Here is a 24830-nt window from a genome sequence, read left to right on the forward strand (position 1 = left end):
CCCTCTCTGTCTCCCCCTACAATTGAATCCTGAAAGTTTGCCTCTTCCTTAACCTCATCATCCTGACCATCATTATTCGAACAAAATCCAACTCTACCTCTGCCTCATGTTGTGGGTCAACGTGCAAGTCTTGGGCGTCCAAACCTACCTGAGTGATATCTCCATTTCCAACCGACCCCCCCCCCCCAAGCTACTCTCATCAATCCTCCACCTCTTTGCCTGCACGAAGCTATCATGACTGAATGTACTTGCACCAAATCCAACCACTTCTAATTGCTCCCAAGGTACCTCTGAATGTGAACAAGTTTGAGACGACGAACCACCACCAACTGTCGGTTCAACTACCGGAGAGTCAAAAATAGACGGACTCATCACAAACGAGGCAAAATATGGGAGAGGAGAAAAACTAGGTTCATGTGGTGGTGGTGGTGCATGTAGTGGAATTGAAATATTATTGTCGGGGTGTTCCACGTGAGGATGGTCATGTCCGTGGCCAGCTGCATCATCTTGTGGCTGGAGTTCTTCCTCTAATAAGCCCTCACCTTGCTGACCCAACTCTTGGTTGCCCTTAAAAACACCGTGTTATGGGGGTTGAAGGCACAAAAACTTTTTGAACACGCCCATGTGCATAAGCCCCGCCAAAGCAACATCTTGGTAAGGGGTGGGGACCCCCGGCATATTGAGGGCCTTAAGACAACGAGTCTGCACATGAAACATTAACACATGTTATTTGATGAATTTCGTAGTGACGTACATATGGAAAGGTTAAAGTTGAAGTTAATTGTTCTTACCACTCCTATCATACCAAGCCACGTAAGGGTCGTTGAAGGGGTATTCAACTAAGTCGATATCACCCGGCGGTACAACTAGATTAAGTCTATTATTCCAAACTTCTATAATTGTCTGATACTTCAAGGCCCAATCTAACGCACCACTTTGAAGGGTTTTATCATGCGGCGGATCTAGAGAGCGAGACGGTGGTGGAATGCATTGGCGGAAACCAAATTGGTGCATGACTCGCTTGGGCTGGTGATATTGACAAGTAGCATAATATATTAGGGGAACATTAGCCCGCCAAACAGCTCTGCCAGTCCGATAGTATTCTGGTAGAGACTCAAGGAGCTCCTCACTGTATGGGGTCCAAATGACCTGCAAAAAAATATGTTCAAAAAATACATCAAAGCAGTTCAACGCAATCAACATGTTTTGTAAATAAGGGAGAAAGATGGTCATGAAAACAATTAAAGGGTAAGGGTATTAATTTTTTAGCAGTTCAATGCAATGAACATATTTTGTAAAGAAGGGAGACAAGATGGTCATGAAAATAGTTAAAGAGTAGAGGTATTGAAGCAAACTTGTGTATGTACCTCATCTGGTCTCTGGATGTCAAAGTGGTACTTGTAAGTGCCTACGAGATGGGTCGCAAAGTCAGGGGAATGAAATACATTGTCCCACCTGAGAATTGTACAAGTTCAACATAAAGAAAGAACGGAATATCCAACAAAAATAAACTACATGTTAAGTTTTGAACAAAATTATTTTTTAAACTCTTTTATGCTTAAATTTGAAGTGAAGTTACTGTCCAATAAGTGGAGCACCAGCCTTTGGAGCACGCTTCCCTAATCGTCCTGGGGCAAGGTAGGGCAACTGCTCCTAAGCCCAAACCTGCAACAGTATGAAGCAGCCAGTAATCTGTTTTATGCCAGCCTTACAACCATGACATAGGTTATGGTAGAGATTGGCAAGAGCACCACTACCCCAACTGTACGTCCCAGCTTCATCAAAGTTCTCCAAACGTTCTAGGTTAGCCAAGTGCACATATCCCCCTGTGTGGAAAATGAAGACACAATCAAAGGAAATATGAGGAAGGTTCTTAACAGACTGTACAAAAATTAAAAACAACCACTACATATAAGTATCATAAAGTCATAAAACCCAAATAATTTGTCCACTTTAATTCATTTGGTTACCTTTCAAATCACAGATGGAAGCAAATATAAAGCCCTGCGTTGAACATTTGAAATATTTTCTACAAACGATTGCAACATACCTGAGTGGTCAGCAAATATGGTTTCCCCCATAAGCAACAACAAGTAGCCGCGCGCCTGGCATGCAACAACCTCTGGGTCAGCCCCTTCCTCTACTTGGCCAGTGAACCTATCACTTAACAAGCTGGCCTTGACCTTTATGCCGTTTATGTCCGACTCTTCTGTAGTGTTTTCCCCCAATAAATGCTTACACAAATCATGGGGCTTCAAGTTTTTATTTCTAGTCACAGCTTTACCTTCAACCGGAATGCCTAACAAAACCTCAACATCTTGTAGCATGATTGTGGACTCACCGGGCCGCAAGTGGAACGTGTGTCTCAGGCCACCATCGCTCCAAAAGTGCCATAATGAGACCCCAATCCACGGACACAAACAGCAATGAACAAAGGCCCTCTAAACGGGCACGCCATATCAACTCTAAAACAGGGGGTGACGGCCATGGCAATGCTCGTACACCTTTCTTGGCACTACAAACTCTGACTTTTTTTGAATCCACAGGCCGCGTGCGCTAAATATATTGGTAATTCATAGGTTAGATTGACAAATTTACACAAAAGTTTATGAAGTATGTACATTATCCAAATGTCACTTACATCAGCTTCCCAAACTTCTCGAGAGCGGTGCTGCTGTTGTAAACATAGAATCGACCAATCTCTAGGCCCCGAGTCAGGACTACGAAGCTCATTAAGGTTGAGGTCCATAGTACGACCTATATGTTAGATTAATTGTCAATCCCACACGTTCTCTTAGATATTAGGAAACTGAAATACATGCTCAATAAGGGTACATCGATGAAAACATAAAAGGAACAACACACACATCAAGATGTAACACGTGCTCAATAGTTGGAGATATAGCATCCTATATCTTAAAACATAGAAATATGGTAGAAAGAATTTGTGTGGTTTATCTGTTAAAGGATCCAAGCGCCAAGAAACATTTCATAACCTGGGTATTGTGAGTAAAAATTCAACCACATCAAACGCTCATTCGACCCACTTGAGAGCTTCTCTCTCTAAGAAAAAAACCAGGGCAGCCGCCTTCTCTCTCCCTTCCCTTCCTTCCCTCCCTCTTCCTCGGGTTTTCACCACCCTAATGCCACAGCGGAAGGGGAGGACTTTATCCTTGATGGGTGTTTTCTTTCCTCCAAAGGGATGGTAATTTTTTCTCCCTTGCAATAACCCCTCTTTTTAATGAATGTCATCTCTCTTAATCTTAAATATAAGAGTTTAATTTCTGTGTATTTTTTTTCTTCTCTTTTTCTCGACGTGTCGCATGTCCACGGAGTGTCCGACATGAACATGGCAATCTCTAAGAGTGTTGATGCTTCCTAGCATATGGTTGAATATATTTTTCAAGTTTCCAAAGAAACCTTGAAACACATTGGGTTTAACCCGCATGCTTTAAAATTTGTCGAAAATGTGAACTCATTGGGTTTAACATCATTATAACCCATTCAACAAAAAAGTAATAGTGACGATTTGGGATTACCCTGCTGCAAGTGCTCACACATCATAGCCGTCCACAAAACAACATTTGTTTCAAGCATTTTATCAAACACGTCACAAGCCATGTCCATTCTACCACATTTCCCATACAAATCTATTAGGTCATTCTTTAGTACCATATCAGACCCATATCCAATTCTAACTAAAGCAGCATGAACTTGCTTACCTTGACCAATTAACTGATTTTTTCGAAGAAACTCTCATGAGTTTTGCCAATCTTTGTCTTTCACTCATCAATGAAATTTGGAGCATTAAATACCAAAGAATCACTCATGTATCTTGAAAAAAAGGGCACTGCTATTCGCAGCCCTTTATTTTCTTTCATAGTCCGTTAAAAATTTCCAATTATACTCGATAGTTAGTTACCGAAATTGAAATATATTTTCAGCATCCAATTACCGAAATATAATATTTTTTTCAACAACTATTTACTGAAAATTTATGTTCGGCAGTTGTTAACCGAAAGTTGAACATATTTTCGGCAGAGCGCAAACTTGTGCAGCAGCAAGTAAATTCCTAAGCATAAGGGTTTGGTCACAATGTCAAGCAATTTACGTTTTGTCGTTATGAAATTTAAAAGAAGCTTAGCACATACATGATTTCTAGGCACATGCTAATTTCATCGGGAGCTTAACCCATACGAAAATCATCTTCTGTTGATCCTAGTTTTGTCTAGTTTCTACATCCCTGCCTGGACAAAGGTTGAGAAACCAACTGAATGAAAGGCACGTTTTCAACATATTACCTATTATGTTATAGTAAGCGTCATCGATTAATAACCGTGAGAAAGGGGAAGACTAAAGAAGTGGAAAAGGCAACCTGGTTTTACTCATTTTCCCCTTAAGTTTCTCAACATAAAAAGTCAAAATAAGCAAATGTAATTCAAATCCTGAAGCTTGGACAGAATAGGATCACAAAACAAACGAGCAACTCACTGGAATTGGCAAAAACAAGCAGCTAACCATCTAATAATATACAAGTGCAAGCCGGTTTTACTCATTTTCCACTTAAGTTTGTCAACATAAAAAGTCACCCGCACAAAGGAAACCTCTGGATCGTCTAGAACCTTAGTGGAGTACTATCCGCGGTAAGGAGATCTCTTATAGCGTAATTGTAGATCTTTATTGCACAAAACTTCAAAACAAATGCTCTTTCTTCATGCTGGGGAACATAGAGGGAAAGGGGAAGAAAAAGGTTTTAAACCAGAAAACAAACTGATAATTGATTACGAAAATGAAATAAAAAAGCAACACCTAATCAGCATTTCATAGTTAACCTATGTATATAGTCATAAATGTTTGCTACTGTGTATTCGGTTATACCAACCATGGTGTACGTCTTTCCACTGCTTGTTTGCCCATAAGCAAAAATACTTGCTGAATGGAGAAAATTTGGAAGTGAAAACCTTTCTCATCTCATTCAATTTGTAAATGAGGTCATAATTACCAGAAAACAATAGCATGAAGATTATACTCACAGTTAATGCCACTGACCACTGAAAGAGCAATTTCCTTTGCGCGCTCCTTCCTCATAAACGTGCCTAGTCTGGTTGTCGCCACCAAATACTCTATCTATCTACCAATATGAAACAAAAACAAGAACAAGGAAGATTGGAATAAGAAAACAATACGATCAACGAAAAAAAAAAATTTGTGCACTTATGAAACATCTACTTCTACAACACTTTTTTTATCATCAAAAAATGCCCGAAGGGCCTTCTTTCTACAAATTGTTAGTGAATTAAGAACCTCTGATCAAGCCATGACAGATTAACCTCATTCATTTTTATCCTTCAGTCTGTTTGAAAACTTGGGTACATAGTAGTTCATGAATGCTTAATCATGAGTAGAGTTTTGACACATTTGGCGTTAGTGTCCTGACAGAGGAATACAGGTGATTGAAGTGAACCAACAAATTGCATAGAGCATGTGAAAACAATACTATTATTTTTGCAGTGAAATGCAAATCCTTCACATGGACATGATCCAAATCATCCAATGTTCAAAAAAGCCTTTCGTTGTTGCTCTCAATACCTAGTTCGATGTGCTCTAAATCAATAACCTAAATCATTTCATCACCGGTTTATCTCACATTTAAAATGCAAATAAACATGTGAACCGGAGTCAATTGGAAGAAATTTAGAAAATTTTCTTACCAAATATAAAAGCAGTCTGAAACAGGGATCGATCTTGCAGGCTGTTCCGGAACAAAATGGTAATCTCATTGATGCATTCCCAATCCACGACCTCATTTTGAACATTAGATGATTCAACCTCATTTATACCAGCATCGTCCAACACCTACAAAATAAAAAAGTGCAAACAGTACTCAAAATATAAGCAATTAAAATTCACAACACTATCAAACAATTGGTATACAATATGACCTCATATATGTATAAATTATATAACTTAATCTATCTTATATGCCAAACTAAACAAATACCTGGGGTACTATGGCGTGTGTATGAATTATGAACAAGAGCATCCAGCCATTTGACCAAATCTTCACGTTCAGTCCATATTAAATTCTCACCCAAACCCAATATCTCCCCATACTCGCGTACAAAGATACTAAATGCCTTATACTCTAACTGACCAGGACGTCGATACCTTGCAACAGCGGCAATCACCCTTCGACCTTGAATGGGAAGAAGACAATAAAACCCACCATGTGGAATTTCAGGATTCCGATGCTTCACATGCAACCATCGGCGAAATAGGACACGGACAACCATATTGCTAAAGCAGAAAACTTCGCATTAAGAATTCATACTCCTAAACTAATGCTATATGGATTAATCTATAGCACTCACAAAGTAACACATATCTAAATTAATTCCATATGGTTAACTGCATGCATGTTGTAAAAATTGAACCTAGGCATTCTCCAATTACAAGTTCGGCTCTCTGACCATTTAACTATGGATCCTTAGCACAGATTGTCATATATAACTATGGATCCTTAGCACAGATTGTCATATATGATGAATAAGCAAACTCCAATTCAAATAAAGATTTCATTGCATTTTATTCGAATTGAAGAAAAAGTCCAAATAAATTTAACTTTACTTTTTTTGTTTTTGAAATAACTCTCATCAAGCCAAAAAACAAACATTCACACAAAGATTACACATGAAAATAAAATCTTCCAGATAACAAATCAAATAACCAAAAAATAGAACAATAGCAAATCTATAACATAGAGCATATGCAATAGCAATAGAATACCAAAAGAAATATCATCCTCATCAAATACATAAACTACAAAATCAAGAATGCAGAAAGCAAGAAAACAAAACACTGAAGAAAAAAAGCATACATGCAACATGAATAGAATACCCAAAAAAAAAAAAATGTACAAAACACTTGCCCTAAATAACTCTACGAACACAAATCGAACTGGAAATTAAAGCATAAAACACACCGACAGGTACCGAACAGACGAAAGCAAACAACGCAAATCCGAAGGGCAAACGGCAAGAAACCGAGAAGCAGTAGTTGCGAAATTCCGCAACGCAAACAACGATAATCCACCAAACAGCACTTACTAAAAACCTCTGTCTCTAACCAAGCCTCGCTCTCTCTCTTTTCTCGCATGACAGCACTTGCCAAAACCTGTGTATAGTATATGTACACAGCTCCACCAAAACACAAATATTCACCCCCAAAATTGCCACATCACCCAGTAAGACCCAACAAACAACACGTAGCCCACTAAGTCTAAGGAGTAAAATTGCTATTTCACCCAACTACAACAAAAGAAGAAGACAATAGAAAAAGGGCAAAATTGTCCATCCAGAAAGTAGCAAAGATTGCCCAGAAAGTAGCAAGGGCAAACTTGTCCAAAAAATGACAAGCGAAAGACATTCTTATTAAAGAGGAGGAGGATATATGCTCTCGTACGTCAGGCCTAACTCATAGTTTAGAATACTGTCACATCTTAAGACATAGCATGACTGATGAATAACACGACCCAAGACATCCTTTTTATGTAATGATTAAACAATTCATTAATAATAGTTATCTACACATGCTTGGTTCATTAACGCAATCAAATGAAATTTTTAACAACACATAACATACATTCAATCATGCTGGGCTAATAAAGACAAATATCATCACTACGATCACTGGCGACGCCATAGCTACGCTAGTGGGGTCGGCCGCCCCCATGGCGAAAAACGAAAAATTAATATGCTACTAGTAGTATGCTATAGGAATCAGTTGACCAGTATATGAACCCATTAATAATTTATATGAATCCACTCTTGCGACAAATTCAGGGTATACGCGCACCTTGACTAATTCATGAGAATCCAATCCCATCGTCCACTAAAACGGGGTCCAATTAAAGTCAAAACAATACCCCGTATGTTCAAACCCATAAGAGTTGATAGTGCTTGTGAAGTTTCGAACATGAGGCCTAACATTTCAAACCTAAGCCTAATTAAAGACAGGACAATGCCCGGAGGATCTAACCCATTGATATTACATGAGAGGTTTCAAATGTGAGGTTTTAGGACGGAGACAATACATTTTTTTTTTCAAAAAACAAGCAAGAAAATTGCATCGCCTTAAAAATGTTTGAGATATATAATTTAAAGTGCAATTTTTTGAATATTGAATTGGCCAATAATTAACAATGTTAGACATTGGTTGAATGTGAGTCAAACTTGAGAGAATTTCCGACCCCATGAACTAATATTCCTGGAGTCGCCACTGGTCCACGATCATGGAATATGGTATCCATTCGCTAAGTTCCATGCTTAATATGTAATTTCTATGTCACATGTAAGTTGCATGCATCGTGTAGCATAAAAGTCTGTCTAAGAGGTAAATAGAGGTCACGGGGTCAAACCTAGGGATGACAATCATACCCGCCCCGCCTTGCCTTGCCTCGAACCGCCTTGCCTTGTCTCGAACGGGGCGGGTTTTCCACCTCCTTTCTGGGTATCGGATCGGGGTCAGGGTAAAAATTTTAAAACCCGACCGGGTTCAGGTAGGGTTCAAGGTGACAGTGCCTTGCCCCTAAACCCACCTCGATATTACCCGAACCCGCTCCGATCTATATATGTATGTCAGGAATGCTACATACACTACCACATCCACTACCTCCCCAAAACGACGTCGTTTTGGGGTGTCCCTAAAAAAAAAAAAGAAATATGAAAATTAGAACGTGTTCCTTGTTTTCCCTCTCAGTCGTGCAGAGGAACGGAGAGATAGAGAAGAGGGGGCACCACACCTAACCCAACCCACTGCCAAGCACCACCATTGCCGATGACAACGACGGAGAAGATGCCTCCACCACCGCCGACCACCACCGCCGTACGCCGACGAGTTTCGAATCAAAATTACTAGTATCGATCTCAAAGGTCTCGACCGCCACTGCCACCGCCACCGTACACCGACGAAGGTCAGTCTTTCGATCATTCTCGAATGCTAGTATTGATTGAACTAGGGTTCCAATTTCAATTCGTAGATATTGGGGTTTTTGCAAAAAAAAATTAGGGTTCCAATTGCGGATCAAAAGGTTAGCCGAATAATTGTAACTATATCTTAATCATTGGTTTCCAGGTATGTTTGGGAATCAAAGGCTGATGGCGCATTTTTTGAGGATACATGGAATGAAAAACTTCGGCATAGAATTGAAATCAAATTGTATCTCAGAGAGGAAGCAAGGGAATATTTGGAGGAGAGCAAATTGAAGCTGGGAAATATTTGGAGGAGAGTAATACATACATTGGTATATATTACTTATTTAAATTACTTGTCTAACAATGATATTCAATGGAAAAGGAGAATTTCATTCTGACTTCATAAGTTGATAAGATTTAAAACCTATTAGAACTTCAGTGAGCTTGTACCAATTGAGGTCACTTTAATCACCACAATTGCATAACCACAGGAGCTTCCTTTTTCGTCTACAGTTCTCTTTTATTACCATGGACAACCGCCTCACCTTAGCACTGTAGTTTTGTCATCCACTGATTTACTTAAGTCCCAATTGATTGCATTAGATATCTGGCTTTGTGTTTCTTAATCATTTTACTTGAAGTTACTTCTAGAATGGTACTTATAATCAAATCTTGGATTATTAATATGTACATCAGTTGCTAAGAAATAGTGGCCAAAATTTGGCCTTTTTGTTAGTTCAACACTTAAACTATAGTTAGAGTGATCTTTGTGTGTTTTGAGCATGCTAATGTGAGGGTTTAACCCTTTTTAGGTAGGGTTTAACCTTTTCAACACTTGAACATCAGTGCCAAGGACTGTTGCTGCTTTTGCTGTTGTCAAGGATTGATGTTATTGCTTCATTTTTTGCTATTACATTTTTTGTTGCTGTTGCTGCTGATTGAATCTTTTGCAGCATTATGGCCATGCTGTAAACTGCTAAATTCATAAACCTGCATTGGAATCTGCTGTTGACTTTCCTCTGCTCATTCTGCCAATAATTCTTATACTGGAATATGCAATTTGCTGCTTTCTTTGTTTACTGTGGCTGTTTGAGAAGAGCCTAAGGGTGAAGCAACATGCTTATTATGCTGAAAACTGAAGATCAGAATCTTGCAATTGGGTGCTTTTTGCATCAAGATCATCAAAACTGCTACTGTCCCAGCAAGAGGGAGAGCACAAAGCAGTTCCATAACTCCAAAATCAAGTTCCCCTTGGTGTATGGAGCATCCAGCCAAGAAGAGATGCTAGTGATTGGGATTTTTTTTATTTTGCTTGTAATATAGCTTAGGGTAGACGATGATGATGATGTTTGGCTCATGCCTCTTTTGTAAAACATTATGTATTTTTTTCATTGGAGAGCAATCTAGCTCTTTTTGCTATCACATGGTTTGGATATATTGTTCAAATGCTCAAATTTGTTGATAGGGTTGATGGATGGCACCGTTGGTTTCTTTTCTTTTAATTCATAGCAATCTAGAATGATTTGTCAATGTGGTTATTGAGTAAAGATGACAATGTGTTTGATTGAGAAGCTATGACGCCGGGCAAGATCGAAAACAAGAGAAACTCTATCAATTTTTTTAGAAAATACCTTGAGACACATATTTCAAGATACAAGATACGATACGGACACGATACGTACTACCATAAGTTGCATTCATCAAATATAATCCAAGATACGATAAATCTTTCAAGATAGAATACGGACATGATACGTACTGCCATAAAATACATTCTTATGTGAAACCACGACAAACAAGGCTCATTAGACCCTCTCTTTCTACCTTACTCTCTGCTAGGGCTCCTCAGCACCACTGCCTAGGGGGGTGGGGGGTGCCTCTCTCTCTCCCCCCCCCCCCCCCGAGCTCCTTTCTCCTCCTGTCTCTCCCGCTATCTCTCTATTTTCTCTTTCTCCTCTCCAGATCCAGACCCTTCTCGCTGTATCTCTCTGTCTCTGTCTCGGGCACCACCCTTTCTCATGGGAAGGATGTGGCGGCTGGGTGTATTGCTCTCCGCCACCGACTGGAGGTTTCCCTGGCTACCTCTGGAGGCCTAGCGACACTGGGTGTTCATATGATCGGTGGTCGCGGGCGGTGGTGTGGTGGGGTTTTTGATCTGGTTTCCTTGGGTGAAGGCGTTGGGCAGTGATGCGGTGGAGGTGGAGGTGTAAATAGGGCTTTCTAACTTTTGTTGTTGTAGGTGTTATTCAAAATCGATTGGCAAAGATGGCAGTCAGATCTGGTTTAGTGTCTCTCCGGCGGTGGCGAGTTGGTTGCGGTCCTCATGATTGGTTTGCTATTGGTCGTCTTTGTGTGCCGAATTTCGGCTGATAGCCTTTCTGAGATATCTTTCACGCGAGGGACCAACAGTTCGTTTTCTTCGGTCAATTGCTGCTGCTTGTGTTGATCGTGAATCTTGGGGGATTTTTTGTGTTTTCTGTTGTGTTTTGGTGGTCGGTTTTGGTTCCCAAGCCGTGGCTGCATCGGTGGTCTCCCTTGTAGGCCGGTGTCCAGCCGCCGGTTGCTACTTCGGGGAGCAGCTGGATCGACTTAACGGCGAGGTTGGTTTCTCCGGTTGTTTGTACAGTAGTGGGTGCCGTTGTGGTTAGGGTTTTGGGGGTTGGCTTGGGTGGGCCGGGATTTGGGTGTTTGGGTTGTATTGTTTTATTTGGGTGTTTTGTTGGGCTCTAATGTTTCTATTTTGTGATCCCTTGTAGACCCTTGGTGGTTGGACTTTTGCTCGTTTCAGGTGTTTGTCCAAACTCTTTGTTGGATCCCCTTTCCCCTTTTCCCCTTTTTAATATAATTTCATCTTTGCTGATAAAAAAAAATAGAGACTGAAAACAAGGGTCTGTCCAATTTTCTAGAAAATAACATGAGACACGTCTTTCAAGACACGATATGGATACGACACGATACATTGGACTGCCATAAATTGCCTCATCCAATATAATCTAACACATTGCAACTTTGCAGCATTCGCAGGTTCAACAAAGAAGTCGTAATGCTAATAACATTACAGATTCATCAATGTCATGACCAATAAAAAAACACAACATATTCATCATTTCCATAAAACAACCAAGTGAACTACTCTCCATTATTATTCGTTGAATTCATCATATCAATGAAACTTGGTTGTCCTTCACATCCATGCCCATTGAGTTTGTAGTAAATTTGGTTGTGGTCTCCCCTAATATTGACCTTGGTCTTCCAAAAGACTTGATTGTCCTCCACAAACTTGGCTGCCCGCAAGAATTGATTGACCTCTCCGAACTTGGCCATTGAAGAAGCTTCGTGAACTTGGAAAAAAAGGCCTAAATTGGTTCAATCTTGTTCCGGTTGAGCAAAGAGTTGGAGAAAATGGGAAGATGGTTCTGCCTTGTATCATATTTACTTGCATATTATGGGGCATCATGTTTGGCCACATTGAATGCCCCATGTAGCTTGGGTGACCCTGTTCAACAATAAAGAATGATTATCAATAACTTTTATATGAAACAGGAGATTATGCAATTAAAATAAAGTTCCTTATATGTACATTTACAATACTCTCTTGTGTTTCAAACCCATGGTTGTTACACCCTGTCTTTTCTTATTCCTAATAATTATATTTTTGTAATAAATAAATAAAAAAGATTTAGGATTTGGATCCTAATTGATATTCTCTCTCTCGACATAGTATAAATTGTTGTCGGCACTATTATAGTGTTGGGGTTTAAGTATAAATAGTTTTAGTATTTGGTGTTGTATTGTAATAAGTACTTTTATTAAGTGGTTATAAGGGGTGAACGTGGGTCAGTAATATGAGACTAGGGTTTTATATTGGATTATATCATTCGTTTGAGAGAGAGTAGCCGCAGTCAAGGGTTTTGCTTGGTGGAAGATTTGCCGAATTGGTATGTTCCTTTTCTTTCTTGTTCTTCTTCCTTCTTTTCCTTTCCACATTATAGTAGTTTTAGGGACTTCAACAAGAAAACAAAACTTGGGTTTATTGAAAGTGTGGATCAGTGGAGTTAATAAAAGGAAAAATGGGTTTTGCTTGTAGTTTTGCACAAAGTTCTCTGGCTAGAATTATTTCCTTTTCATCATGCTATTGGACCATGGAATTTGGAGGTGACTTTGGGTTGGTGAGTGGTGTGATGTGGTGTGTGTGTGGGCTGGGGTGATTTGTGTAGTATGGGTGAATGGGACAAGTGTAAACGAATTTAGTTACATTATTATTGAATGTGGGATTATGGGATTTGGATGTTTTGGTTTATGGAACAGAAGAGTTTTGGCGGTAGTGCCATGTGTTTGTGCACGTGGACCCTTAGACTTGGAATTACAATGATGGGTTCTTGTAATTGAGGTTGAGTTGGATTAGTCTTAGGTTAGAAGAGTATTTTTCTTAGACAATTATGTTGATACAGTTAGTGATAATAGTGCTACATGATTCTTGTTCAGGTTAGACTTGTTTCGCGTTGTTCATTTGCATTACGTTTAGACCCAGGTGAGTAGTTAAGTATATTACATATTTTCGAAAGATCCCTGTGTACCTGAAAAGTATTTCCTAATTTATATGAATGTTATTCGGAGACTCAAAACTGTTTATAAATTCTATAAATTGGCTTGCGATGAATTTTCTGAGATCAATTGTTAATATTCTTTTTTGTGAGAACTTGGTGGATATTAATGGGAACATTTATTTCGGAAGTCCAGGGAAATTATTCCTCTTCGTGTTGGTGATCCTGGCCATTAGGGAAAAGACCGTGTTAGGCCGGTGACCCTAATGCGCAACGGCTTTTTTTCGCCGGATTGTCTTAGGGAAAAGTACCACGGGCTGCCAACCTTGGTAACTCTAAGTTCTATATTGGATCCAATTTTGATGAGATTTATTTTGGCCATGGTATTGTTTGATTGTGATTCCCCATTGTTGATGGAGTTATTGTTGTGATCACCACCAAGAATATTTATTGGTTAAATGCTTTATTGATTAATATATTATTTTATTGGACACCTCGCATGCCAAATTATGATTTAATGGTAAATTATTTTAATCCCCGCTTTCAACTTTATTTATTATACATACTTGCTATTGTCTGAGCTCGCCAGCTGACAGATTTTTATCCAACTTCTCTTTCAGGCAAGTTGGGGAATTAGGCAAGGACTCTGGTGACATCTCGGAGCTTTCTTTTGTTAACCTCCTTAGGGTGTCTAATTCAAATATTATTTTAATAAATCGCTTTCGCATTCGAAACAATTGTCAGATAACGACTCTTCTTTATTATTGTTGGATCTCTAGATATTGATTGGTTCATGGGATGGTTGTGCCCCATACTTTTTGTTGAACTTAATTGGTTGGAGTTGTTCTTAATAATAAAAAAAATGGTTGACTATTTATTAGTTCATTGCCTTGGTTTTTAATAAATTTCTTTTTAGGCTGCATGTTCTACGAGTTTCAATCTTGTGGTTCATGGCCGGTCACTTCCCATTTTGGGGTGTGACAATGGCCAACCGCAATCTTCTCAACCTCCTGAAATTTGTAACAAATATAACTATTACACATGCATTCAATAGATCTATATGTCAATATTAACTAGTAAGTTGTTCAAACAAAAAAATTAACTAGTAAGCAACAAATAATAAAGAACTTATACCTTGATTTTTTCATTGGACAATGACTTTTTTTTTTTTTTACTCTTTTCTTCTAACGGCTATTTCCACAACACCTTGCTTCCCTTTGCATGGCGGTCTCCTTTTTCATTGAAGATCTTCCGAGTCAAGAATGTTCGTGCTCTGTTTGGAAATTATAACCCTATCTCCAAGTGAAATAGGATCAATATGAGTACCCATGTCATCACCAATTGAAACCACATTACTTTCACAAATGACCGAAGCTTCCATCAACTCTCGTTTTAGCTCGCGTACCATTGTCATCACCATGTCATACTTCTCTTGAGAACATTCCGCTAAATCGACAACCTCATTGAAGAGATTGCACATGTTGTCATGCCGATGCGCTTCAATTGACGTTTAGTATTTATCGTAACTGATCCGAATTTTAATATAGACCCTCTTCACATTTTTGCACCATCTTCTGAAGATATACTTGTCAGGCACTCTTTCAACTCCCATTTGACACCACAGCGTCAGTTGATGTCTACAAATCATTCTTCTGAACTCAAACGATCGACAATTACAATGTGCTGCATTAGTTTCTGAATTAAGATCAACAACAAATGACACTTGAAATCTCCTTCTCTTTTTTCCTTCTCCATATGTAACCCACTCTTTCACCTCATATTCGGACACGCTTTCTTTTTTTAGACTACAAGAACACTCAAGTCTCCCGAAAAATTCATCATGAAACTCTCTAACCTTCTCATGCGTGTAAACACTCTAAAATTACTGCTCCAAGTCATTTTTAGTTACTAACAGGATATAAGTGTGCCAATTTTTCACATCTTCTTGGCTTTCACTCTCCACCTTATTCGCCAATGCATTTTCATACTGCTTTACAAATTGTTTCAAGGTCGTCTTTGAATGAATGTAACCATCAAAATATGAATTTATACTCACTTCTTTGTGTAGATGACAATCCTGTCCAAAAGCAATCATTCACATAAGCAGGAACCCATCGTTTCCTCTCTAGATACAACCTTGCTAACCATGGGTTACTTTGAAACTCGTACTTTTTGAGGAATCCATCCCAAGCGTTCTCAAATTGTTTTATTGTCAATGAATTCCATATTGCTTTACGCATACACGAACTAATATTCTCATAGGCGTTGCACCCATTTAATTTTTCGGGCAAATTTTTCATAATATGCCATATGCACAACCGATGTCGGGTGTCAGGGAATACATTTTCTAAAGCATTCTTCATGGCCATGCATTGGTCAGTAATCATTGCTTTCGGAGCACAACCCCACATGCACGTCCTCCAAGTCTCAAATAACCACGAAAATGACTCTGTGTCTTCATGAGAGATGAGCTTGCATCCTAATAAAATAGATTGAAAATGATGGTTCACGCATACAAATAGAGCAAAAGGCATGTCATGCTTATTTACCAAGTACGTTTTGTTAAAGGTCACAACATCACCTAACTCCTTGCAAACTGCCCTACTCTTTGCATTAGCCCAAAATACATTCCTTAATCGACCCTTTTCATTCAAATCCATTGCAAAAAAGAAGTCAGAATTGTTGGCTTTCATTCTCATGAAATAACGATGCATCACTTCAGCATCTCCTTCCACAAGTCGTAAACGTCGTTGTTTGTCCAAATGATTTCACAAATCTTTCTTAAGATATGGAAGCTTATCAGGACCTCCTGCCTCAATCTGAAGTGAGTCATAAGTCTTGTACACTTTGATCTCGGCTTTATCATTCAATTCAAGCTTTCTTTTTACATGTTCATCCAGTACCCTATTGCACTTGAAATACCTTGCCTTTCCCGGGCTCTGTTCATGATTGTGCTTCAAAACAACAGTGTTTAACCTCCACTTTCCATCTGGGTGTATCCCAACAGTAACATAAGCTGGAAAATCAATTTTTGTTTGTGACCGTGGTTTGACCGGGTTGCTTGTTCTCACCCTTACATTTCCAGCATGACAACATTCAAACCCTATATGCCTCAAGTTTCCATCACTTCCCTTTCTTGATGATCCTTTTGCAATAGCAAATCTTTTTTCTCTAGCATATCTTAAGTAATAACGATATGTGTCCTCCGATGTATCAAATGCCATTCCTTCTTTTGGGTTTTCAACTTAATCTTCACAATTTTCTGTTTCGTCCTTCTCATCATTAGTAGTTTCTATCTCATCACAGTCTTTGCTTGAAGGACCACTCCATACCTCTTCTTCGTGTTCAATGTCTCCATTCCACACCTCTTCTTATTCTCCACACTCATTATTTGGAGGCATTGCCAACGGAATAGACTCTGGCGACTTCTTGGTTTAGAAACAAAGGCAACAAATAATAAACAAATTACCAGATAACGCATATATATATCATAGTGAAAAGGGTAAGAAAGATTCATACACTAAGATGATGAAAACATAAGCATGAAAAAATGGCGGGATGAATTTTTATATGACATGGATAAAGAGGATTTAAAAATTTGGTATTTATTGAAAAAAGGTCCTTTTTTTTTTCCCAGTCATCATATAAGTTTCTCATGTTCTTCCACCAAATAAAAAGAAAAAAAAAACACTAAAAGAGGTGATAGCGTTATTTTTATATACAAAAAGGAGTGGATTTTCACACTCCCCCTTTAGCCACCCACACTCTTTTTTTTGTCCTTTTCTACATGAATTTACGATATTGTCCTTGGATGTGTGAAAAAAGTATATTAAATAAAGGGCAAGATAGTAAATTCAAGTGGATAAAGACAAAAAGAAAAAGAAAAGAAAAGAGTGTGGGTGGCTAAAAGAGAATCATGAAAATCATTTTCCTATACAAAATCCTGAATCATTTTATTTAAACTCAAGGAGATAAAACATTACTATTAAACTAACATACCTTCCAGAAAAAAAAAATTCACCTAGTACTTTTTTCACTTTACGTTTTTTGAAAGCATTCACTTTGTTCTTTATGATGGGTTTAAGAACTTTTTTTTGGAATTATTGGTTTGACAAAAACTAAGCACAACGAACGGGGATGTAGCTCAGATGACTATTGCTTAGCATACGAGAGGTAAAAAGATTGATACCTCACATCTCCAAACACTGTAGAGTACTTTCAATGGAAAAAAGAAAAGAAACAAAAGCTTTCTTGGCATTTTTTTTATTCATTTTGGTAGATCAAAATATATAGAAACACGTTATTTGAGTTTTAAAAAAAAAACACAAAATTTTGTCCAAAAAAATTAAAAAAACAAAAATTATAAGAATTTTTTCATTCTTTTGTTTGGTGTTTAATCAGAGGGTATAGTTGTGACAAACATTTTGTATATTCCTTCAAGGCTAACACATGGTTCAGGGCCTCAGGCTGTTAGCCTAAAGAGCCCACCCAAGCCCAATAGCAATTCTTTTAGCTCCTTATTCTCCGATTCTTTCGGATCAAAACCTAGGAGATAAAAGGGAAAATGACGGCCCATGACGTGTTTTGATAATTAATATCCGTCAATGACATGCTAAGAACATTTGTTAATACTGAAAATGTCTTTAGAGGATATTAATTATCAAAACACGTCATTGACCGTCATTTTCCCGGAGATAAAACGCATCCTCCACTTCTAGTGACTCCATTGTTTTTTTTTTTTTCCTTTTTTTTTATAAACGGATGTCGGGACTGCTTGCCCGCATTTCGCCTAATTCCGATGCCCTGAAATTAACAACCAATCAAACCCTCCAACATGTAGACATATAGACGGTTGCACCCAGTAGCTGGAAGGCAAAAAGTTTATCCCCAACCAATTAAAGTAAGATTTTGAGTTTGCTTTAACTGTAATTCTAAGATATGCTATCCCATACTTCTCCCACATGGCATGGGTAATAATTTACTCTCCAACATTTCTAATATTGATCATCCACATATTACAAGCAAAACTAAAATGTTTGTTCATTTGTATTTAAAACCAATTAAGAACAATCGGGCCAATTGCTTGCCCTAGCTAGTTATTGCGGTGTTATCGACTGCCTTGTTAGTCCAACGTTTCAATTGTGATGATCTCAAGCCTAAAAAGGAAAAGAAAAACGATAGTGATCTTGATGTAGAACATGTGGAGGCCCAATTTCATGATCAGCTGAACCGAGCCAAGCCCCGAAAGTCCAAACGGTGTTTAATTTCAGATTACCCAAATTGGCTAAATTCGGACGAGCTCGGAATAGGCCCAAACTTGGTGGGTTGACTTATTTCCGCGCTCCGGTCAATACTCATAACCCTAAGTTGATGATCGATGGTGCTTTTCGGCTTAATTCCTTCGTTTAGGCCTTCAATTGCCTTATTTTGCTGTTTTAGGAAAGATTTGTTTCTTTAATAACTCTTAGACCGTAATTCCTTTTAAGTTGATTCTTTTTGGGAAAGTTTCGTTTTTCTTTCCCATTTTCAATTTTAAGAAAAGCCCCAAATTACTGGACTTTTTATTTTCCAAGTTTATTTTTAGGGTTTCTAGGGTTTCAGCCTATTTAAGGGTTTGTAACCTAGAGTTTATGCAGTTTATTTATCAATAATATTTAGACTTTGTCTTTTTCTCTTGAGGATTCAAAAACTGCTCGTGGCTACGAGTACCTATCTCGTTCTGATTAGTACGCAACTAATCTCTTCGTGAATTCCGCTGCGTCAGATCTTGTCCCCCCACCCCCCCTCCTAATATTACAAACAAGTTTACTTCTTTTTCTTCTTCTTCTTTTTTATACAAACAAAGCTAGTTTACTTCAAAAACGAAAGAAGTGACATAAATAGTTAGGCCAGCTCTTAAAACTAACATCCAAGTTAATCTCAATTCCGTTGAACTACGTAAGCGAAACTTTTGGAAACAAGATATGTATGACATTATCTTGTTTTCAATTACGTTATACAAACTTAATCTAGGATAGTACTACGTTAAGCTCAGTAACATATCAAATCGCCCAATCTAGCCCTACGCTAAACAAGATATGTATGTATGATGTTACTTTTGTTTTTTGAAGCTAACCTGGGCTACAGCCCAACCCAGTCTTAGTATGCTTCCGCCCTTGATAGCGATGATTTTCTCCTTCCATTTCTAGGTTTGATTATATATGCAGCCTATCCCATAAGGAGTGAAAGGAAATATAACTAAAGTTATACATGTATATATATATATATATTTTTTTTTTTTTGGCTCAGCAATGTAAGTTATACAGTACACACATGTACATGAACATATATGACTTTGAAAAGTGCATAATTTAATTCTTTTCAGAATGAGGAAATTAGATTAGAAAGGTACAATTTGGATTTCATCAAATCATTGTACAGAGGCCAAGTTGGAGTTGTATTTGGACAAGTTGCGGCCGGCTCACAAAATATGCTTTTTTGAAGTCATGGTACGTCCTTCCTTTGGAATCAAACATCCTTGTCGAGACACTATAGTCTATAGCCAGTAGCTAGTCAATTACAAATGAGATTTATTTATTTAGTTTCTCATCTTATTTATTTATTTAGTTTCTTCTCTCTCTCTCTCTCTCTCTCTCTCTCTCTCTCTTTTTCCCAAATGAACGACGTAAAATAAATAAAGATTCGAAAGCAAAATAGACGAATAAGCTAATCCGATGGGATAACCACACCGACCTCCGGCCAGTTTATAATTTATTTGGCTCCTTTTTCGTATTATGGTTTCTTTGTTGATTATTTAAGCAATTAGAAGATATTGACGGACACTTGGAATCTCTTGTGACGAATACCCATTTGGCTCATCTCTTTGCCACATTACAACAACAAAATAACAACTTTATATCTATTTGGAATCTCACATCTTATCTTAGAGGTATATTGAGAAACGGGACTTGTAACAACATATTATTTTTTTAGGGTTCTAAACAACTATATAGTATGTTAAGTTAATTTGATCAAAAGTCGTTCTTTTGTGTTCTACGTTTAAATTTTCTTGATAACCAACTGTTCAGGCCAACTCAAGCACTTGCACTTGAACTAATTCTGAGAGACTAATCCCACCGCCTGTTCTACATTTAAATTTGGTTGAATTATGGCAAAACTCAATTGGAAACCTCTTCTGTCTATCGAACACAACAAACCCATCGACAAATTAAAAAGGGAATCTAACTCCAATGCATAAACCAAATTAAATACTAGTCCACCGAAAAGTGGCCTACTACTTTTGGCCACGTCATTATTAGTTAAAAAAAATTGAACTACTTTAAAACCACCAAATATAGAAATAAGCATGAATAAAGTGACGGTAGCTTGTTGCTTGCTTGGCACCAAACAATTGAAACAAAATTAATGATACATTCAATTTAGAGGTGAGGTAGACTCCATAACAGGCCTGGGGCCCACAACCATTTGAAAAAGGTAAAGTTGGGCCACAACTACTTTTCCTTTTATGATTTTCGATGACACATGATGGGTTTCTTTTGTTTCCTTTTTTTTATTTTTTATTTTTGACGGTCAAGTTTAGGAGCGGTCAAGGATCAGGAGTGTGCGGGTAGCTTTCGGGCCTTGATTGTTTCTCTATTCGATTCAGTCAAAGGCAGACAATTCACGTTGATAAAGACAAAAAGGATAAAGGAATCGAATGACATGATGAGTTTCATGAACGAAATCAACTATGAAATCTCCTTCAAATTTCATTAATTAAGAGAATATAAAGTTGTGTAGTGTCAAAAGATTACAGGAGAGAATAGAAAAAACGTGAGTTGATCCACCTCGTCTTTCCCATTTTGTATGTAAGTGATGTACCCATTACCTCATGTTACCATATACTCTATACTCTAGTCTCTATTCATCCTATAGAAATGAATGTTGAGTGATGTAGCCATTTGCTATTGTGCCAATTCTTAAAGATCACTTAATTTTTTGGTTCAATTCTAAGCCATCCGATTCTTTAGAAACCTCGATCGAATGATTAAAGGGGACGATATATACACCCAAAGATAGGCCGTCAGTGTTGGAGCTAGAAATTTGTATTAGTGAGAGTAGTTGTTAATCAAAATCTTTTAACATATTTCTCCCGTAAAGAACGAAAATAAGATAGTAAACAATCTTTACACCAAAAATAAGAACAAAATTGTCATACTCATTATTCACAAAGTTACTAGTGATTTACGAGATTGCAACGAGCTTCATATTTCTTAAGTCCTACTTTATATTGTTAGGACCATAGGTCATGGCCGGTCTCTCTGTGTTGGCAAATTTCACGACAAAACACACATTTAATTATAACACATTTATTTCTAGATTATCTGTTTAGAAAGAGGAAGGAAATCAATAATTGTGTAATTGAGAGGTCAAGTGTTTAGGTAATTGAAGGGGAAGAAAATCAAGGCAATTGATATATATCAACTTCGAAAGAAAAAAAAAATCAAGGAAATCAAGGATTTTGATATATGGCAACATTTTTCAGAAAGTTGCTCAACAGGCTTCAGACAAATTACAAAAGATGCTAGAGGAAGAACTCAGACACATTCTGTAGCTTATAAATATACGATCATTTTAGGGTTTCATGCATGGACTACCATATATGATATAGGTGCTCCAAAACTCCTCCTAACCTTGGAAAATATTGAAGGTGCATGGTCTTTGGCTTGAATCTTGAAGTAAAAAGAAGATCGATGGATGTAACAAGCATAACTCCAAGAAATTTTTATAAACTTTGATTAAACTATTTGAGTTGGCCTTCGGTGGATATTCGAAGGAAAGTGGAAGGTTTATAGATTCAAGGTGGCAACGATCAAGCACTGGGTGTGGTGAACGTAGATTCGGCAAGTAATTCTTAGGACGATTTGTGCGGATTCAGAATTATAGGATAAGATATTACTTGTAACCTTACAACATAATATAGTGTTTGATTCCCCCCCTCCCCCCCCTTTTTTTTTTATTCTTTCAGGGGTTTTCCACGTACGTATATCATTGCGTTTGTTGTTTGATTGCTTTCGTTTGTGCATTTGATTAATTTCAGTATATCAATTGGTGGTTTAGTTGTTATTATAAGAGATTAAAAATATAGCAAATCTATAGACCTAGGCGAACTAGGTTTTTTCGTATATATCGACCCACCACTTTTGCATTGGACACAACGTGACTGTTAGATTTCTTGGAGGGTTACAATCTAAAACCAATTGGCAAGAGGTGAAATAGCCTCTAGAATTTATTAACCAAGCTAGAGTGGCTTAGATGAGCGATGTGAGACAAATCTAACAGTCCCCCTCGCGTGCAGCCCAGATGCACATGAAGGTGACTGACCATGAGCTGACTGATTGACTCAGGCGATAGAGATGACAGAGACTTTCCCACGAAATGTGAGGCCACCCAATACCTAAACGCACCGTGAAATGCTTTTTTTCCAACAAAAAATTGCTTTTAATTTCCCCGGACAAAAATTGACCCTCAACATATAATGACAACTTGGGTGGCCATAATAACAAGTCTCTGTCATTCTCTCTCCCCGTTTTGGTATTTGACTACAGGATAGACTAGTAAAAATATTGACCCCGTGCATCCACAATGAATGCAACAAGGCAAAAGACCAATTCCTTTGGAAGCATGGAGAAAAGTCACACAAATATAGAAAGAGTCGTGGTCGTATTGATCAAGTCTAGTGGGTGAAAATAGGGGTGAGAGAATTCAAAGATTTGGTCAGCCAGCTTAAGCTGGTTGGCTAGCTAGAAAAGCCTTCAAATTCTTGACTGCTCCTTTTTTGACATGTACACGCCAAAGAACAAATGTGTGTGGGTCTAGAATGGACTACTTATGGGCAAGCATTACGTGTCCTATCAATTGTTTGGGAATTCCCCACATGTTATATTTTCCCACGACCCCACATATATATAATATAGATATTGCGCTGGGTACCATTGAACTTGGTTCGAGATATATACGCGTTGAAGAATTGCAAAACGATCCATAACATATTCTTTAATAGCTAGATTAATCGATGTATAAATAAATTGATCTGGACATGTGAGTTATCAAAAAAAAAAAAAAAAAAGGATGTCATGCATAACATATCGTGCTAGAATGACTCAGTGAATGAACTGTAAGACATATCTATCTAGATGATGTGATAGATATGATTGACATATCTATCAGAGGATCGATCTTGAAGGTCACACTGAAGCGCACTCCAATTTCGTAGGGCATTTTTTGCACTTAGAGTTTGACGTCATAGTGACTATGCATGGCATGGTATCTATGGTTTGCTAATAAAGGAGGCTTAAGGTAGTGCTTGGGAGCTTATTATTTTGCAGATCCTGAATTGCTAGCCACGTAATGTCAAGGGGTGTTGAATTCATCCATAAGCCAGCTGATGCCAACTGCTATTAATCAGACTCCGATTTGCTTTTTTATTATTATCATACAAAGACTCCAATTCGTTCAGATTAGAAAATAGTTGCACAGTTGGTGTCATGAGAATGGAGACCCACTTTAGGGGTTTCAAAAAAATACTTTTTAAGGGTCTTTGAAAAAATAATCAACTTAATTGGACATTTGTAAGAGGTTGACCGATTCGTTCAATGTCTAGTCCATGCAATTACAAGGACCGAAAATTGGATTACAAAATAATGCTCTTATAATTATTTGATTGAGCTGATTTTTTTATGTGGAATCTTGAAAAAATATTTTAAAAAAAATGAACGGCTTGGATAAATTATGTAGGACCCCGAGGTGGATCCCTACACGTCATCTGTGCATGTTGTCGAGAGGCATCCCTACCAAGCGGCCGATCTAACCGTTCATCTCGACACGAACAGTTTGGATTAAATCTAAGCGCATATAAATTTGAACCGTCGATTGCTCGACAAAAATCTAAGTCATCGATTGCAGAGATAATTAAATCGTCAGATCAGTCGCCTGACACCAGCTTAATAGGGGTACTTGGCAGCTTCCCCATTCCCACAGATAATGGAGGGTGTTAGCGATTGTAGATTGGATATTCGGTTTTACCATTTCTTTTGTGGGGAGATTCAATAGTAGGTGAGAAATTAAGTTATGATAAGCTCTGAATGATTGGCAATAGTTTAATGGCTTTGGGTTCTGTGGTTCCAATAAAAGTCTTCATTTTAACAAGAAGATTCCTTGAGGAATCAGCTAGCTAGTGGGAGTGTGACAATGCATAAAAGTGAAATTAATTCAAGTTTTATATGTAAGTATATACATGTTATTTAGTATTTGTTTTATTGTGTTTGGATAAGTT

General features: G+C 37.9%; 3 protein-coding genes and 1 long non-coding RNA gene across 5 annotated transcripts; 1 reads left to right on the forward strand and 3 right to left on the reverse strand.

Annotated features, from left to right (window-relative positions):
• Positions 1 to 1284: 1284 nt before the first annotated feature.
• Positions 1285 to 2777, reverse strand: LOC131333769 (protein MAIN-LIKE 1-like). Its single transcript, XM_058368500.1, has 4 exons — positions 2642 to 2777; positions 2051 to 2556; positions 1580 to 1826; positions 1285 to 1455 (listed from the first exon to the last, which is right to left on the reverse strand). The coding sequence occupies exons 2-3, from the start codon at positions 2325 to 2327 to the stop codon at positions 1654 to 1656; spliced, it is 450 nt and encodes a 149-aa protein (XP_058224483.1). The 5' UTR covers positions 2328 to 2556; positions 2642 to 2777; the 3' UTR covers positions 1285 to 1455; positions 1580 to 1653.
• A 1348-nt stretch (positions 2778 to 4125) lies between these two features.
• LOC131333770 (kinesin-like protein NACK2) lies at positions 4126 to 5815 on the reverse strand. 2 transcript variants are annotated; one of them, XM_058368501.1, is made up of 3 exons: positions 5712 to 5809; positions 5034 to 5127; positions 4126 to 4932 (listed from the first exon to the last, which is right to left on the reverse strand). In XM_058368501.1, the coding sequence occupies exons 1-3, from the start codon at positions 5805 to 5807 to the stop codon at positions 4814 to 4816; spliced, it is 309 nt and encodes a 102-aa protein (XP_058224484.1). In that variant the 5' UTR covers positions 5808 to 5809; the 3' UTR covers positions 4126 to 4813. The 2 variants fall into 2 exon arrangements, 1 of the variants encoding a protein (XP_058224484.1); XR_009201900.1 differs by having other exon boundaries at positions 4126 to 5131; positions 5712 to 5815.
• A 2927-nt stretch (positions 5816 to 8742) lies between these two features.
• Positions 8743 to 10436, forward strand: LOC131333771 (uncharacterized). The gene is made up of 2 exons (XR_009201901.1): positions 8743 to 9301; positions 9926 to 10436. It is a non-coding gene; the product is annotated as an uncharacterized LOC131333771 (long non-coding RNA).
• A 4590-nt stretch (positions 10437 to 15026) lies between these two features.
• Positions 15027 to 16740, reverse strand: LOC131332699 (protein FAR1-RELATED SEQUENCE 4-like). Its single transcript, XM_058366993.1, has 5 exons — positions 16323 to 16740; positions 16098 to 16244; positions 15859 to 15995; positions 15430 to 15593; positions 15027 to 15321 (listed from the first exon to the last, which is right to left on the reverse strand). The coding sequence occupies exons 1-5, from the start codon at positions 16738 to 16740 to the stop codon at positions 15027 to 15029; spliced, it is 1161 nt and encodes a 386-aa protein (XP_058222976.1).
• Positions 16741 to 24830: the final 8090 nt, after the last annotated feature.

This window comes from Rhododendron vialii, chromosome 7a, assembly GCF_030253575.1.
Source record: "Rhododendron vialii isolate Sample 1 chromosome 7a, ASM3025357v1".
Lineage (NCBI taxonomy): Eukaryota > Viridiplantae > Streptophyta > Magnoliopsida > Ericales > Ericaceae > Rhododendron > Rhododendron vialii.